Source organism: Diceros bicornis, chromosome 9, assembly GCF_020826845.1.
Source record: "Diceros bicornis minor isolate mBicDic1 chromosome 9, mDicBic1.mat.cur, whole genome shotgun sequence".
Classification (NCBI taxonomy): domain Eukaryota; kingdom Metazoa; phylum Chordata; class Mammalia; order Perissodactyla; family Rhinocerotidae; genus Diceros; species Diceros bicornis.
The window spans coordinates 72,393,291-72,410,529 of NC_080748.1; the positions used below are offsets into that span (position 1 = coordinate 72,393,291).

The window sequence follows — 17,239 nt, forward strand, 5'->3', positions numbered from 1 at the left end:
TATTGATCTTGTATCTTGTACATTGCTAAACACATTTGTTAGTTCCTTATAGCTTTTTATTAGATTATATATGGTTTTCTACATAGATGATCATATTGTCTGGAAAAAAAAAAAAAAGACACTTACTTATTCCTTGCCAATCTGGATGCCTTTTATTCCTTTTCCTGACTTGCTGTAAAATGTTGAATAGAAATGGTGAGTGGATATTCCTGCTTTGCTCCTGATCTTAGGGGCAAAGTATTCAGTCTTTCACCATTAAGTATGATGTTAGCTATAGGTTTTTCACAGACGTCTTTTATTAGGTTGAGGAAGTTCCCTTCCTGTCCTAGTTCGCTGAGAGTTTTTATTAGGAATGGATATTGGAGTATATCAAATACTCTTTTGCACCTATTTAGCTGGTCACATGGTTTTTCTTTTTCAGTCTGTTAATATAGTGAATTACATTGATTGATATTTCAATACTGAATGAACCTTGCATTCCTGGGGTAAAGTCCATTTAGTCATGATATAGGGTCTTTTTTATATATTGCTGTATTTGGTTTCCTGAAATTTTATTAAATATTTTTACACCAGTTCATGAGGAATATTGGTCTGTAATTTCCCTTTCTTGTAATGTCTTTGTCTGGTCTTGATGTCAAGGGAATGTTGGCTTCATAGAATAAGCTGAGAAGTATCCCCTCCTCTTCAATTTTCTGGCAGAGTTTGTGTGGAATTGGTATTATTTCTTTCTTTAATGTTTGGCAGAATTTACTAATGAAGCTATCTGGGCCTGGAGATTTAAACTAAATTCAATTTCTTCAATTGATACAGGGCTATTCGGGTTATCTATTTCATTTTGAGTGCATTTTGGTAGTTTGTGTCTTCTAAGTAATTTGTCCATTTCCTAGAAATTGTTGACTTTATTACCATAAAGTTGTTTATAATAGTCCCTCATTATTCTTTTAATAGCTGTAGATATTGTGCTGTCATAGCTCTCATTTCTATACTAGTAATTTGTGTCTTTTATCTTTCTTCTGATCAGTCTGGCTAGAGGTTTATAAGTTTTGTTAATTTTCTCAAAGAACCAGTTTTGGCTTTGTAAGAAAATCTATGAAAACATCATTTTTCTGTTTTTTCATTTCACTGATTTCCACTGTAATCTTAATTATACATACTTTGGTTTTAATTGGCTTTTTTTTCCCTAGTTTCTAGGTAGATGCTGAGGTTATTTGAGACTTTTTTCTTTTCTAATAGAGGTACTTAGTGCTATTAATTTATCTCTAAGAATTGTTTTAACTGCTTCAGATGATGCACCTTATCATGTACTTTGTATGTAAAGAGAAGTAGCATAAGCCTAAAACATATATAAGTTCATGTGAAACGGTGAATGGCTTGGCTGATTGGTCAGGGACCCAGAAAGAGGAAGATTAAGGACAAGAAACTCTGGGGTAGAGGCTTATAAATGAACCTATGAGGTGGCAAAAACTGTCAAGATCTTTGCACACTGCATGTTAAATATCCACCAGAAAGCATTCAACACAGAAGCAGTACTAAATGACCAACCAGACAGAACGGTGTGGCCTGTTGATGTCAGCCAGCTTTGGTCATCGGCCACTCCAATGGCATAACAAGTACATGAAGGGAGTAGTCATGATGGCAGGGATAGAGCCTATGTATGGGCCCAACTGCATGGGCTCCCACTTAACCAAGGCTGATCTAGCTCTTACAGCTGTCAACAGCAGAGACTAACACTGAGCTTCTGATGCAGCACTTATACTTTGCAAAGACAAATCAACTGTCTGGTGGCAAGCTGACTACACTGGACTCTTTCTACCCTGGAAGGAGCATAGATTCTTCTGAACTAGAATATATACATACTCTGTGTATGGGTTTGCCTTTCCTGCTCTCAGAGACTTAGCCAGAACCATTATCCAAGGGCTTCAGAGCTATCCACTGACATAGGATTCCATGTGATACTGCATTAGACCAAGAGACCCACTTTATAGCAAGGAAGCTGGCAGAGGGCACATGACCAAGAGATCCCATGGTCCTGTCACATACTGTACCACCTAGAAGCTGCTGGCCTGACAGAGCAATGCAATGGTTTACTGACGGCACACAGAGGTGCTACCTTGGAGACAATACCCTACAAGGGTGAGGGGCCATTCTCCAGACGCGGCATTATATTCTAAATCACCAACCATTACATGGCACCGTGTTATCATCTGGAAAAACTACATGGGTCCAAGGGGGCAAAGTAGAAGTGGGCCTGCTTATCATGACTCCCAGTGACCCTCATGGGGAAGTTGTGCTTCTTATCCACATAACTCTGGGAGGTTCTGCGTGATATTACCAGGTTAGGTGAATCTAGAAATTAGTGGGACATGAAGGAAAAAAGTGTTAGTCTGTTAGGAAAAACAAAATGTAAATCAGTAGCCACGCGGGGGACAGGAGGATAGGAGTTTGTCTTAAAGATCAGAGAGAGAAACATGTTTAATGATGATGAAAGCGAGTAAGAAAAAGCAAGTAACTAAGTGAGATAAGGGGAAGAAGAGGTTTAAGGACGGAAAAGTGAAGATAAAATACTATTAGTTTTGAAAATGTTGAGCTGGAAGTGAAAAAATTATATGTAAGCTGAGATATCCAATAGAGAATTGCATAAAGGGGAGAAAGAGGTTGAAAATGTAAGATTCTGAAGTTTACAAGCAGGGAGTTGGAGCAGTTTATATCTTTGTACTGAAAATCATTCTATGGACATTTCACTTACCTGATCTAGGTTTGAAAGGCTGTTTGGATCTTGACTGAGAGCCTGGTACTGGCTCCGGAGCCTGTCACCTGCCGCAATTCTCCTGAACTTCTTGAGATCCACTACATACAAGGCACTGCAAAAAAGGAATACTCCTTGATAGCCTATGTTGTTTATGCATTTTACTTTCCGTCAGTGATTGTCTACAGTAATGGTATTAACTTTAAATATCCTTGGGTCTAATAACAATGAATCCTTTCATAAATTTGCTCCCAACGTCTAATATTGTTTCCAAGGGGTTTGAAGTTGGTTATAATACTGTTAGGATCCATATCCTCTTAGGGTCACCTTGGGTTTTCCCAAGATCTCATGAAACTCATGGCCCCAAAACAATAACAGCTTGAAGACAGTATCTTTATATTGTTATGTGACCAACCCAGTTTAAATCGTCTGCAGTAGTTAGTAGCATATACTTGAGCCATATTACTTGGGTTTAACTCCTGGCTCAGCTATGTACTAACAGCATAAGCCTGGGCAAGTTACATAAATGTTGTATGCCTTGGTATCCACATCTATAAAATGGGGATAATAACAGTATCTCAAAAGGTTGTCATAGAGATTTTACGAGTTAATATATATATAAAGTCTTATAAGAGCGACTGGCGGGGCTGGCCTGGTGGTGCAGCCGTTAAGTGTGCACGCTCTGCTTCGGCGGCCCAGGGTTTGCAGGTTTGGATCCAGGGCGCGGACCCCCAACGCACTGCTTGTCAAGGCATGCTGTGGCGGAGTCCCATACAAACGAGAGGAAGATGGGCGTGGATGTTAGCCCAGGGCCAATCTTCTTCAGCAAAAAGAGGCGGATTGGCATCGGATGTTAGCTCAGGGCTAATCTTCCTCACAAAAAAAAACCCCCCAAAAAACAAGAGTGACTGCTGGCATGTAATGAGCACTATACAATTGGTTGCCATTTTTGTATAACTTCTAAGAAAACTGAGCATAGTGATTCAATAAGTTATTTATTAAGAGTATGAATTTTCTTACCTGATATGATATTTCCTTCTTAAAAGATGTGATGCCCAGTATCCTGTTTTCCAGAAGCGGTATCCATCCATTTCAGTGCGGCTATCACAAAACGGAGTATACCCATAAGGAGCTCCATCCAGATTGAAATCTCGAAGTTCTTTTAGGTCATGTCTCACAATCTAAATAATTAAAATAGTTTCTCTGATGAAGACTATAAAATAATATGAGCCCTTTTTATGTGAATCTCAAATCATCATTACCTTTTTGTAGAAATATAGAGAACTGCATTTTCCTCACAGTTCTTTTGTGCAGTATGAGTTTATTAAGCTTCCATTTTTTTCTCTTGTTCTTATAGATTAAAAGAAACCTAAAATTTATATACCTAGTCTATATGACAGTGGTTTTACTCATTAATAAGAATAGTTTGTTACATCATTTTTAATCAAGATATTTTAAACAAAATGTATTTTGGGAAGGAATTAAATATTACATAAGTGCACAGCTCTTAGTTTCTCAAGGTATGGAGTAATAATTCAAAATTATTTTTATAGTAAATCTACATTATTGTATATCGGCAAATATTAGTTTCAGACATAAAGAAAAATCTCCTGATTATCCTCAATGGCTTTAATGAAATAACGTTAGTATGTTACATTCTTAATAGACTCCAGCCTGCTGGAAAAATATTCCAGGAAATGTTGTGGGAAAGTAGGAGAAATAAATTTTATGTTAGACAGTATATATGGAAATGCTTACCTCATCACCCATATTTGCCTGTTTTCTTAGTTTTTAATTATAATGATTCATATTTATCAATTTGGAAAATACAAAAATAACAATAAAGTTTAGAATAGAAGTAAATTCTAATATAGGATTTAAAAATATACTTTTTGTCCTAAATATAAATATTAACTTGTGCATTAATATTTACATATTACTGTTCTAAGTACTAAAAACAATAGTTAATCTTACCTGGTCAGCATCAACAAAGATGATTTTGTCCACTGCTAGAGGAAAAAGGACATCAAGAAAAAGAATTTTGTAACCCCAAATAATCCTTTGTTTTTCAGTCTGTTGATGAAGCCAACGGGGCCACCTATATTGGACTAGTTCATACTGGAATCCATATTTCTTAGCCATGTGGGGAATTACCTCCTAAAAACATACACATACACACAAATCAAAGAGTATGTTCAAGGAAGAGAAAGTAGTTTTTGTCTTAGAGAAAAAATTAACATTTTACATTCTAAAAGGTAGAGTTTACTATAATTGTTACAAACTAATTGGTACATTACTACTTCTACAACTTATACCTATTAATGAGAAATATGAAAATGATGACAAATATAAAAATACAAGAATACATAAAACTATATAATTTAATGACATTAAAAATAGACACACTAGATTAACTAGCAAGCTTATTAACTATGATAAATGTTCCCCTACTTTTACTACTAATGTTTGACTTGAGAAAACTTGACTATAGGAGGAAAAGCCCCTGGATCTTGGAACATCTACACATCAGACATTTTGTCTATTTGTCAACACGTCAGTTGGTCAGAGAGAGACAAAGATGAATAGGGTGTACAAAAAACACAAAGTGAGTTACAGATTGATAAATTAGATTCTCTACATGAGTTTCATGTTTGAGATTTATGACTATGTAATTCAAGGATTACAAATACAAGGTAGTTATTATGGTCTCAATATCTGATATTTGATTCAGTGTCTTATAGGTTTAGAGTATCTTATTTTATTTAAACTAGAGCAGTTAATGAAATACACTGTTGGCTATAGGTTTGGTTCAAGAGCCCCCACATTGAGAGGGAGGATGGTAAAGGAGTGGGGAAAAATGGGTCAGCAAATATAGAATTTGCATTCATCTCATCAATTACCATCTGTAACTAGTTGTGGTTATATGCTTAGTTTAATTTTTCTCCCTGCATTTTGTAAGAAAAATGTAGATTTAAATTGTGTTCCTTGCTGTAAGTGTCAGTTTTATCTGTGAATTGAAATGTTGAAATTATGGCTAAAGCAGTTTCTGGGAATCATTGCTTTGGTTTTAAAATTAAAAAAGAAAAATATTAGAAGAAATTAGAGAGAAAAACTTTTTTTTTTTTTGTGAAGAAGATTGGCCCTGAGCTAACATCTGTGCCCATCTTCCTCTATTTTGTACATGGGATGCTGCCACAGCATGGCTTGATGAGTGGTGCGTAGGTCCATGCCCAGGATTTGAACCTGTGAACCTTGGGCCGCCGAAGCAGAGCACGAGAACCCAACCGCTACACCACTGGGCCAGCCCCCCAAATTTTTTTTTATTCAGCAAATATGTGTTAAAAATTATCCACTGAGCTGGCTCTATGTGCCAGGCACTGTTCTAGGCTATAGGGATACAGTAGCGAACAAACAGATGCGAATCATGGCCTCCACAAGGCTTACATTTTAGGGGTGGTAGGTAGAAAATAAATGAAATTAGCAATTATCTACAGAAGACAGTACTATGGAGAAAAATAAAAAGAAAAGGGAAAGAGTGTGAAAGATCAGAAGGGATTGCAATTTTACATAGTACAGCCAGGAAAGGATTATTCCCTAAGCAGGTATAATTCAACAAAGATTTGAAGGAAGAGAGGAAGAATTTTTAAAATTGGAGGGAAAGGATCTAGAGTACTAGTAATTTCTGTTTCTGTATCTGGCTGCTGGTTACACAGGTGTTTAAAGTTTATAAAAATCTGTCAAAGCTGCACACTTATGACTTGTACACATTCTATTTCACTGAAAAGTTTTTAAAAATTTTAAAAACTTAAAAATAAAAATTTTGAGGGAAAGGAATATATTATAAAAAGAAAGGAAAAACTATTTCAGATATGGTATTACTTTTGGCCATGTAGTGGAGCAAGGCTTTTACCCAGACATAGCACTATATTTCCAGTGAATAATATCATTTCCTGCTAAGAGAATCTCTAGATTGTATTATCTCGGTTTATGTAGAGTGAAGTTCCCCTAGGCAGTGTCTGCCTAGTAGGACAACATATTTGTTTCTAAATACAGACTAGCTCTTGTCCGTATTTATGGGTTCTTTTCAGTTTTTTGTCTACTGCCAGATGAGCACAGGAGGCAGCACTCTTGGTTGGGGGGTGGGGCGGGCAGAGGAGTTGTTACATAAAGGTCAAGCACCAGGGCTTTGAGGTCAGAATGCTTGGGTTCAAATCTCAGCTATGTTCTCAATTAGCTGTTTGACCTCAGGCCTATGCTATAAAGGACAAATCTTGCTCAAAGAAAGGTTGAGCCCTTTGCCCGAGGCTCCTGGGAGGTAACCTCTACCCACACACATAAGTGCGCAGCTTTGATGAATTTTTATAAACTTAAACCCTGCCTGATAAGAATGTTTTTGTTTACCTGGGGACCTTGGGCCACATCAGATAGCTTATGCTAACAATGTGACCTATGGTGGGGACCCTGGGCCACAAGGTATCAGCTCAACCTCTGGTGGGGCTGGAGGCTAAGGTCAGCCACAGTGGCTGTCAGGTGGGTCTATGAGGCTACCCTCCAATAAAAGCTCTGGACACCAAAGTTTGAGTGAGCTTCCCTAGCTGGCAATACTCCATGTGTATTGTCATGCATTTCTGCTGGGAGAAATAAGCTCTGTGGAGAGGACAATTGGAAGCTCTGGGTCTGGCCTCCCCTGGACCCTGCTCTAACGTGTCTCTCTGCTTTGCTGATTTTCATCTGTATCCTTGTGCTGTAATAAGCCATAACTGTGAGTATAATTCCTTTTCTGAGCTCTGTGAGTCCTTCTGGTGAGTTACTGAACCTAAGGGTGGTGGTCTTGGATACTTCCCAACTGTGCAAGACAGTAATGTAATTTCTGAGTCTTGATTCTGTGGGAATAATATTTTACGAAGAGCAACTCAATAATGTAGGTAAAGTACTTAGCAATGTGCCTGACAATATTAAGGAATAAAAGCATGGATGGCTAGTTTTATTTCTGCTTTTACCACTGGTTTTGGTCTAGAAATAGAAGACTCCTTTAAACTGGTGTTGAATAAGATCCTAATTTTCATGGAATCTGATTAATTTGTAGGAAGAAACCGGGTACACTTTGCAGCAGGAATGTGGGGCTGAGTAAAGGGTAATCCAACAGGCCACGTGAAAACTTCTAAATATAAACTGCCTCTGACTTCCAAATACAGTGCCTAACTACCACAGCAATCAATGTGCTGTACAAAGATAAAAGAGCCTATTGTTCTCGGTAATATCAAACTATTTTCTATGGCAGTTTTCATATTTTCTGGAAACTACTCTTCCAGTCTATCTTTGTCAAAATATGACAGAATCCAACTCTTTTTATTGACAAACTGTACATATTTTTCATTGCCAAATTTTATTTAATTATCTTCATTATCATGAAAAACCACCGATCCTTCTGATTTTGAGTTTATTTAAAAATAAACCATCTCCTGTCCTTTTAAACAATTCTTTAAATAAAAACAGCAGAGAATTTTTCTTAAGCTAGGTAAAAAATACTGAATACCAAAGTTTTAAAACTGATTAAAAATAGTAATTTGAGTAAATACACATGTAAAAAGACTCATTCTGAAAAGAGGAATGTTATATGAACTTAAAATGATATAAAGAATTTACTATTCAAACATTAACCATTCTATAATAAAAAGATTAATACACTTACTTTAAATGTTGGTGAGAGATAATTTTTTAGAAACCAGAATTTCACTGGTGTTTTGGTGTTACGTAAAACAGAAAGCATCATAATTCTGTATAAAAGAACATTAAATACAAAAAACTAACATTAATAGTAGTTCATCCTACTTTTCTTAAGGCTTTTAAATATTTAAAGGTAATAATTAGAAGTTTTTCACCATGAATTATGGAGAAATAGACTGAAGTACCTTCAAATATTATGGCTGCTCATCAAGCATGTAAGGTATGAGGACATATATATATATATATATACACACACACACACACACACACACACACCTGACAGACTAAATAGATTGCTTTTTGTTTGTTCCAGCTGACAAAGAAAGAAGCTAGTCTGAAACAGTCTTGTTTAGCTGAACTGCAGTCTAATCTTGGCTCTCTCACTGTGTCATTAATATCATGTGTGCGAAACTTGAAGCGTTGACAAGCTGACAGGTCACTTGTTTTGCTATCCTAGACCTCTGACTGGAGAAGATACGGACGTTCCATCTTAAAACATCAACACATATTCAAACATTTTTGAGGCATTCTCTGTGATCCTTCTATAAAAATAGTTAAAAAATAGCCCTTTGTAGTTTGTAAACATGCTTTCCTCCTCTCATCCCCCCTCCTCCTTTTTATGAAACAAGGTGTTCCTTCACTGGAAAATGAAAATTTACTATATATGCTTTTTCTCACAGATCATCTTGTTACTAAATATGTTCATTTTCTAGCCTTCAAGAACACTGATATTCCAAATCAATCAAACTCATGAAATTTCAATGTATTTAAAAAACATATTTCCCTCATAATTCTAGGTTAAAAAAAAGCAAGGTACAGAGCAGTATAAACTGTGTTACTATTTGGGTAAAAAGAAGTTAAATCTCTCTCTATATATATATTTGCTTGTCTATACATATCTTTGGCAGGAAATGAAAGTATTAATATTGGTTTCCTACAGGATAGGGACCTGGGTATCAAGGAAACAGAGGTGGGAGATTTTTTTCACTGCACATTATTTTACTCTTTTGAACTTTTGAAATTCTTTTTGAACCATGTAAATGTATTAGTTTTCAAAACATTAGATAAAAAATATACCTACCTTAAAAAGCGTTCATATAAATGGCCAGAAGCAACTGAAAAAATGTTTAGAATGTCTGTTTCCTTTTTGTCTTTTTCTTTATGCAATCTTCTTGTGAAACTTGGAATAAAAAAGTAGTGGTTGACAGTTTCTTAATACACATCTGCAAACTTTATATAACTAAATAAAATATTAAATTTGATAAGCAATAAAAATAGGAATGCTTTCAAAGTAATAATTATTACACTATAAACAAGTTCTTCTCCTAACAATTATGAATTATTAATATTAAAACATGATAATATAACAAAGTTTTATGATTTTAAAAAATTTATAACATAGAATGCAATTACAGGTTAATGAGGTAATATCTTTGAATCTTTGTGAGTTACAGAAGTTGTTTTGAGGGGCCGGCCCGGTGGCATAGAGGTTAAGATCACATGCTCCACTTTGGCGGCCCAGGGCTTGTGGGTTTGGATCCCAGGCGCGGACCTATGCACCACTTGTCAGGCCATGCTGTGGCGGCATCCCACGTACAAAATAGAGGAAGATGGGTACAGCTGTTAGCTCAGGGCTAATCCTCCTCAGCAAAAAGAGGAGGATTGGCAATGGACGTTAGCTCAGAGCCAGTCTTCCTCACACACATACAAAAAAGTTGTTTTGAAAACAAAGAATGAGTTACGGCACGCCATTGCCACATCTAATGTACTGAGACTTTATATTAAACAGGCCAATAATGAGGGGAGAAACAGAAGGTACAAGTGCATAATATGGCACAGCAAGAATTTTCATAGGTGGTAATAGGGTAGGTCCTTGAGTACTGCCCATGTGGCTCCCCCAGGATAAAATGTTATAAAAGGCGCCTACAATTTAGAGCCAGAGATCTCTGTACCTTGGGTGTGCCCCCATGAGGAACAAGGGAGCACTAGAGAGTCACATCCACTCACTGGATTACATCACAGTCGCTTCACCTGGGACCAGTTGTTATTTTCAACACTATTTAGACCCATACCAGCTTTTATATGATATGCCCCATCTCATACATAAAAGTGACTGAATCTTTTATTTGGGGTGTTCATAAAGTATAATTTCTGGTTTTTCCCATTTAAAAATCTTATTTAATTAAAAATCTCATTTTTATATGCACAGGTATTTAGAATGACTAAAATTTGGAAAACTAAACAATTTATAACCATCATAGAATTTATTTTACCAAATAGGAATTGTTATGACAGAAGCATTTTTCAAATCTTTTTTTATTATAATCCCCCAAATAAAAAAACACATATGGTTGATTCAGTGGGGGACAAAATCACTCTGGGTTAGGATTAAAACTAAGATGCAAGTGAAAGCACTATAATACACACAACGCTTACGTATCTGGAGGAGTTCCCATCTCCCAAACTTACCTTCTTTCTAACACAAAGCACTACCTTGGTTTTGGTATCCTTTTTGTATAGCAAGTGGCTGTGCCATAATTGAACAGTTATCTTCATTCATTCTTGTCTCTACCTTCTGGTTTTAACGGAAGGTCACAGACAGATACTCTCTAAAATGTCCAGATTCTGTTTCATTATCCCCTGTCAAACATACCTACTTTCCAAATCATTTCAAAGTGAGTGGGCTTGAGTCTTTCTCTGTCAGTAACTAGCTCAATACACATACTGGGACAGTAACATGATTCTTCTTATCAAACAAGGAGTCAACTACAGAAAAAGAGGCCTAAATTGGGTGAAATACAAAACGATGGGAGTGCTTCTGATTGGTATAAGACAATCTGCTTAGGTCGTTAAGCCTGTTTGGCCTAATGTTTCTATTTCTTATCCTTGATAAAAATGATCAATGCTGCTTCATCATAACTCAAATTAAGTTCAAATCTCTAAAACAGACTTTCAAAGTTCTCTACAACGTGGATCTACAGCAGACAGCTTTTGTTTTTGCCTAACATCCTTTACACTTCTAGTAATAATAACCTGGTATTTTGGGCCAGTGTGGGGATGGGAGGTGAGAGACCATTCCTCCTCAAATTTCATTCTATGAGGTTTAGGTGGGACAGCCTTCTCACTGGCTCTAGAGGCAGGCATATGACCCAAGCTTGGTCAGTCAGTCATAGTGAAAAGTTCAGTTCGGGACACATGGCTAGAGCTGGACCAGTGAGTCAGCCTTAGAACTTTTGCTGGTACTATTTAGAAAGAAGCAACCTCTTTCCACTGGAGATGGCAAACTTCTCCTTATAAAAGTTTATCTGAAAATGAAGGAGGCACAGATAATCAAATAGAGAGAGAGAGAGAGAGAAACTTTCTAGATCACATCATCAAAATGCCCAAAGAGTCATCCTGGACTCTTCAGATATGTGAGCCAATATATTCCTTTTTTGATTAACTAATATAGGTCCTAACCTAACTTACAGATTATTATAGTCAATGTCCCAGCTAACCTGGGCTACTTTCTGTTCCTTGAGGAACATATTCAATCTTTTTGACTTCACATAACCAAGTACTTTCACTCTATCTTCAACTTTTGAAACCCTGTCCATCCTTTAGAATACATCTTGGCCACACAACTCTCCAAGGAGTCTTTTCTGAGGTTCCTCCTAACTGGATACAGCCCTTTTCTCCCTTGGTTTGTAGAGCACTTTGTTTGCAGCTGTCTGACAGCTCCAGCTTCCTATCTTGTACTATTAACATTTAGGCATCTATCTCATCCTTCCTAGAGGAGAGGATCTGTGCTTTACTTAAATGTTCACCACCTGCAGGGCTTCCACATACTAGACTCCTGATGGATCTACACTTACATGCATGTTAAAATATTCATTTGTAATTACCTTTTAATGGAATCCCATATTCCTTTTTTTTCATCCTCATCAGTAAGGACATCTTCCTTAATTTGGTCTGGCTTTTTTTGCACCTAGATGGCATGGTAAAGAAAAATTTTAGAATTTTGCAGCTTTAAGTAATATGCTGCATGGTTAGAAAGTGAAACATATTGGGCAAAGCGACCCTTGTAAACTTAAGGTAGTTGCAGTAAACGAAGCCATGGAAGATCTTAGTACATTATAGACACAATCTGGTTCCAACTATCAATTCAACCTCTTGTCTTCAGTTCTTTTTTTTTTTTTTTGTGAGGAAGATCAGCCCTGAGCTAACGTCCATGCCAATTCTCCTCTTTTTGCTGAGGAAGACTGGCCCTGGGCTAACATCTGTGCCCATCTTCCTCCACTTTATATGGGACGCCGCCACAGCATGGTCTGACAAGTGGTGCATCGGTGCGCGCCCAGGATCCAAACCCAGGCCGCCAGCAGCAGAGCACGTGCACTTAACCGCTACACCACAGGGCCGGCCCCCATTGTTTTCAGTTATTTTGGTTGTTACCTCCATACTGCTAACTAATGGGGTTATACTTGTATTTACTGATTTATCAACTTTAGATGTTACCTACTAGTATATCTGGATTCAGAGAGTTTAGACATTATCCATTCTTTGTGATGATAGATGATTAACTCATTCATATCACGCTTCCCTTCCCCTTTTTGGTAGTAATATCTTTATAATTAATTCTTCTACTGAGTATTTTTGTAACTTTAAATAATATTTAAATCTCTATTTTTTTTTTTTTTTGTGAGGAAGATCAGCCCTGAGCTAACATCCATGCTAATCCTCCTCTTTTTGCTGAAGAAGACTGGCCCTGGGCTAACATCTGTGCCCATCTTCCTCCACTTTATATGGGACACTGCCACAGCATGGCTTGACAAGTGGTGCCTTGGTGCGTGCCTGGGATCCAAACCCGGGCCACCAGCAGCGGAGCACGCACACTTAACTGCTAGGCCACGGGGCCGGCCCCTAAATCTCTATTTTTTATTCTAACAATTTCAATATACCTTGCATACCCTGTTTATAAGATAAAGATACTAATATCTCCACCTTTTCCCTCCACCTCCCAACTTAAATTAGCTAAACCCTTACTTTAGCATAGTATATATATTTACATTTATTTAGGTAAACATAATTATATCTTTTGCATTTTGCCATGTTTATTCCACAACTTGAAAATCAGTAAAAAGTGCTTATTGTGACAATGTAAATACTCCTCACTGAAGAGTTTGAAAGGCTACTACAATTATATTTCCTCTGTACAGTTACAATGATGTGTCCACTGTGCCACTCATAGAAGACTCTTGCTAGTTCAGATGGATTCTGCTTTCTTACTTTCCAACAAGGAAGTATTTTTTCTTGAAATTTTATTGTATCTATTTTTTCTCGTGCTGAGACATATTTCTTCTTTACCACATAACTAATATTTTCCAGTTTATTACGCATGTTACTTAATTGTCTAGAATTCCTGTTTTCTTGAATACATTTTTCTTCGAGCTCAACAATTAACTGCCTGTTTCTTTCCAGGCCTTCTTTGCATGGATTTTCACTACCTATCTTTCTCTTTCTTGGTCTTCATCTTCATTGTGCTGGCAAACATCTTCAAGAAGGGGTGTGAAAAATAATTTTTCTAAATCTTCATACTTCAGAAAATAACTGCCTTCACATCTGGCTATGAATTTGGCTAAAGAATCCTAGGTTCAAAATAATTTTCCTCAAAACATTAAAGGCTTTGTTTTGCTGTTAACATCCATTTTGAAAATGAAAAGTCTGATGCCAGTGTTAGTGTCACTGTATTGCAGTGACCTGCCTTTTCTCCTTGGTAGTTATTAGGATCTTATGTGGGCCATTTTTCACACATCCTAATTTGTGAACCCTTTCAATATGAATATTTTTCTCTCTCTTTATTTGTGGAATACTTTCCCTCTTCCATTTTCTCTGTTCCTTCTTTCTGGAGTTCCTATTAGTGCGATACTGTTCATGAGTTCAAGAGTTCATGAGCTGATCTTCTGTTTTGCTTATCTTTTCTCCTCCCTTTTTTCTATCTTTTTGTGTAATTCTGAGACACAGACTGTGAGGAAATAAAACAGCGTTACTAAAAACAATGGAAGGACCTAGGTAGTTAGGCTGTAGAATGTTTGATTCAAGTAGGGCAGGACTATTACCCTCAAAGATTTGATGGGTCAAAGACTTAGTCCTGCTCTATCCTACAGACCAACAGGTCAAATTATAAGCAATTCAGAGTGCAAAATTTCATCTCAAGAAAACTTAAAACTGCTCAAAGATGGAATTGCTGCTCCCTCTCCCTCCCCCCCACCACACTGACAGAAACAGTTTTTTTCTCCTGTTTGCAGGGCTAGGACAAAACTAGCTGGAATGCTGGTCCTAAAGGCTCGCGCTGAGTTAGTATCTCAAGCAGCTGATCTGGGTTTCATGGGATTTTTCACCTGGAATGGCCAGAAGGAAATGTATTCAAGGAGAGTGTAAGTTATTATTGAGAAGGGAAGCCAAGGTCAATATAGGAGAAAGTATCAAATATGAGTGTGAGCAACATGTACAACTGATCACAGGATAAATAGTAGAGTGATTATGAACAGCTTATGATGTGGGATGCAAGGTATAATTTGGTGAAACAGTTTAGGATGTAGGCACTATATAAGATGAGAGCTTTGGTAGACTATTGTTATTGGATCTTAGAGATTCCAACCATACGGATATTTCCTAGTTATGTCTGGATATTAATTTCTACTCTACTGCATTACAGATAGAGAACATACTCTGTATTTTATTCTTCTGAAATTTGTTGAAACTTGCTTTTCAACTAAATGTAAAGCTTATTTTTATCAATGTTTTCTGTGCATTTGAAATATTGTTCATTTGGTGTTATTGGGTGTTGTGTTCTATATGTCTATTAGGTGAAGATTTATAATCACACTGTTCAAATCTTCTATATCTCTATTGACTTTTCAGTTCACTTGTTCTATCAAGTACTGAGAGATGTGTGTTAAAACTATCCCAATATGACAGACAATTGTCAATTTCTCTTTTTAATTCTATTTCTGTCTTATCTATAAAATGATCTTTTAATAATGTTATTTGTCTTAATGTCTAATATCTCTGATATTAGTATAGTCATACAAGCTTTGTTTAGGTTAGTATTGGCCTATTATACTTTTGCCACACTTGTATTTTATTTTCATCCTCACCATGAAGCTGTATTCTTATACATTAGGTGTGTTTTCTGCAAACAATGTATAGTTGGAATTGTTTTAAAATCCAGCATAACAATCTTCATCTTTTAATTGGAACATTTAGTCCATTTACATTTAATGTAATTGGATTAAATTCTAACTTACTATTTTGTGAGTCTTCTATGTCCCATATGCTCTGCTTTATTTCTTCTCCTTTCTTAGTCTCTTTATATTATTTCATTCCATTTTTCTTTACTATGACAATATGTCTTGTTTCTATTCTTTTAGTGGTTATCTTAAATTAATAATTCATATTTTCCCTAGAGTCTAAAAGTAATCATTACCCTCGCCCTGGTCAATATAAGAACTTTATGTGTTATTGCAAACAACCCCATTTATCTTACTGCTTAAATGCTTTTGTTATGTTTTTCAATTCTATATATTTTAAAAATTCTAAGATATTACTTTTGTTTTATATACTCACTGTTCATAGATTCATTCACATATTTGCCATTTTCTTTTCTCTTCATTCTTTTCTCAAACTCAGACTTTCCATCTGAGATAACTTTTTTTCTGCCTGAAGTACATCTTTTAGAATTTCTTTTAGTGTGAGTGTGCTGTGGCAAATTCAGTTTTTTAATTTGTCTGAAAATACCTTGTTTTATGTTTCCTCCTGAAAGATATCTTTTTGGGGTAAGTTATTCTAGGTTGGCAATCCTTTTTTCATTTAGTGCTTTTAAATATCATTCTAGTATCTTCTGGCTTTCACTGTTATTGCTGAAAAATCCACTGTTAAACTAACTATAGCTCTTTGAAGGTAATTTTTCTTTTTTCCTCTGCTTACTCCTAAGATTTCTCTTTGTCTTTGGTTTTCCACAGTTTTATCAATAAGATTCTTGTATGGATTTCCTTTTAATTACCTTGCCTAGGAATCACTGGACTTCTTGAATATGCAAATTGATATCTTGAAATTCATGAAAATTCTCAGCCATTATTGCTTCAAATAATACCTGTACCCTCATTCTTTCTTTCAACATCTTCTGAAACTCCATTTAAACTGATTTTATTTACTCAACACTTATAAAGCACTTTACAAAGCTATCTATCTATCTTATCCTTATAACAGACATATAAGGTAGGTTCTATTAACTCCATTTGATAGATGAGAAAAATAAGAGGTCACACAGCTAGTGAGTGGCGGAGCTAGGTTTAAATGCAATCCTGGTATCTTAGATTTTTTACTCTATTCTCTATTCCTTTTATGCTCTCTGCTGTATTTTCCTCTTTTTTTCTTAACGTCCCTGTTGTATTTCGGATACTGTTTTCTGGTTTATCCTCCAACTCACTAATTCTCTCTTCAGGCATGTTCAAGTCATCCAGTGAATTCTTAATTTTGGTTATTCTATTGCTCAGTTTTAGAAGTTCTACTGTTAAATAAAATTAGATGTATTTTTTATAGTTTCCTGTTCCCTGCAATTGTTTTCAAGCTTGTCTTTTATTTATTTAAATACTGTAAGCACAGTTTTTTCAGAGTCTGTGTCAATAATGCTAATATATGCAGTGTTTGTGTATCTGCTTTCTGTTGTTTTTTGTTTCTGCCAGTTTTCTTTGTGTATTTGAATACTGTAATCTTATTCCAGAGATA

General features: G+C 36.1%; 1 protein-coding gene across 1 annotated transcript in view; it reads right to left on the reverse strand.

Annotated features, from left to right (window-relative positions):
* The window catches only part of UGGT2 (UDP-glucose glycoprotein glucosyltransferase 2), a 184,825-nt gene that overhangs the window by 21,027 nt on the left and 146,559 nt on the right, over positions 1-17,239 (reverse strand). Inside the window, exons 31-36 of the mRNA XM_058548392.1 lie at positions 12,358-12,440; positions 9,555-9,653; positions 8,439-8,523; positions 4,721-4,903; positions 3,767-3,927; positions 2,747-2,861 (exon numbers count right to left, since the gene is read on the reverse strand). Of these exons, the coding sequence (XP_058404375.1) occupies positions 2,747-2,861; positions 3,767-3,927; positions 4,721-4,903; positions 8,439-8,523; positions 9,555-9,653; positions 12,358-12,440 (726 nt within the window). The remainder of the gene's footprint in view (positions 1-2,746; positions 2,862-3,766; positions 3,928-4,720; positions 4,904-8,438; positions 8,524-9,554; positions 9,654-12,357; positions 12,441-17,239) is intronic.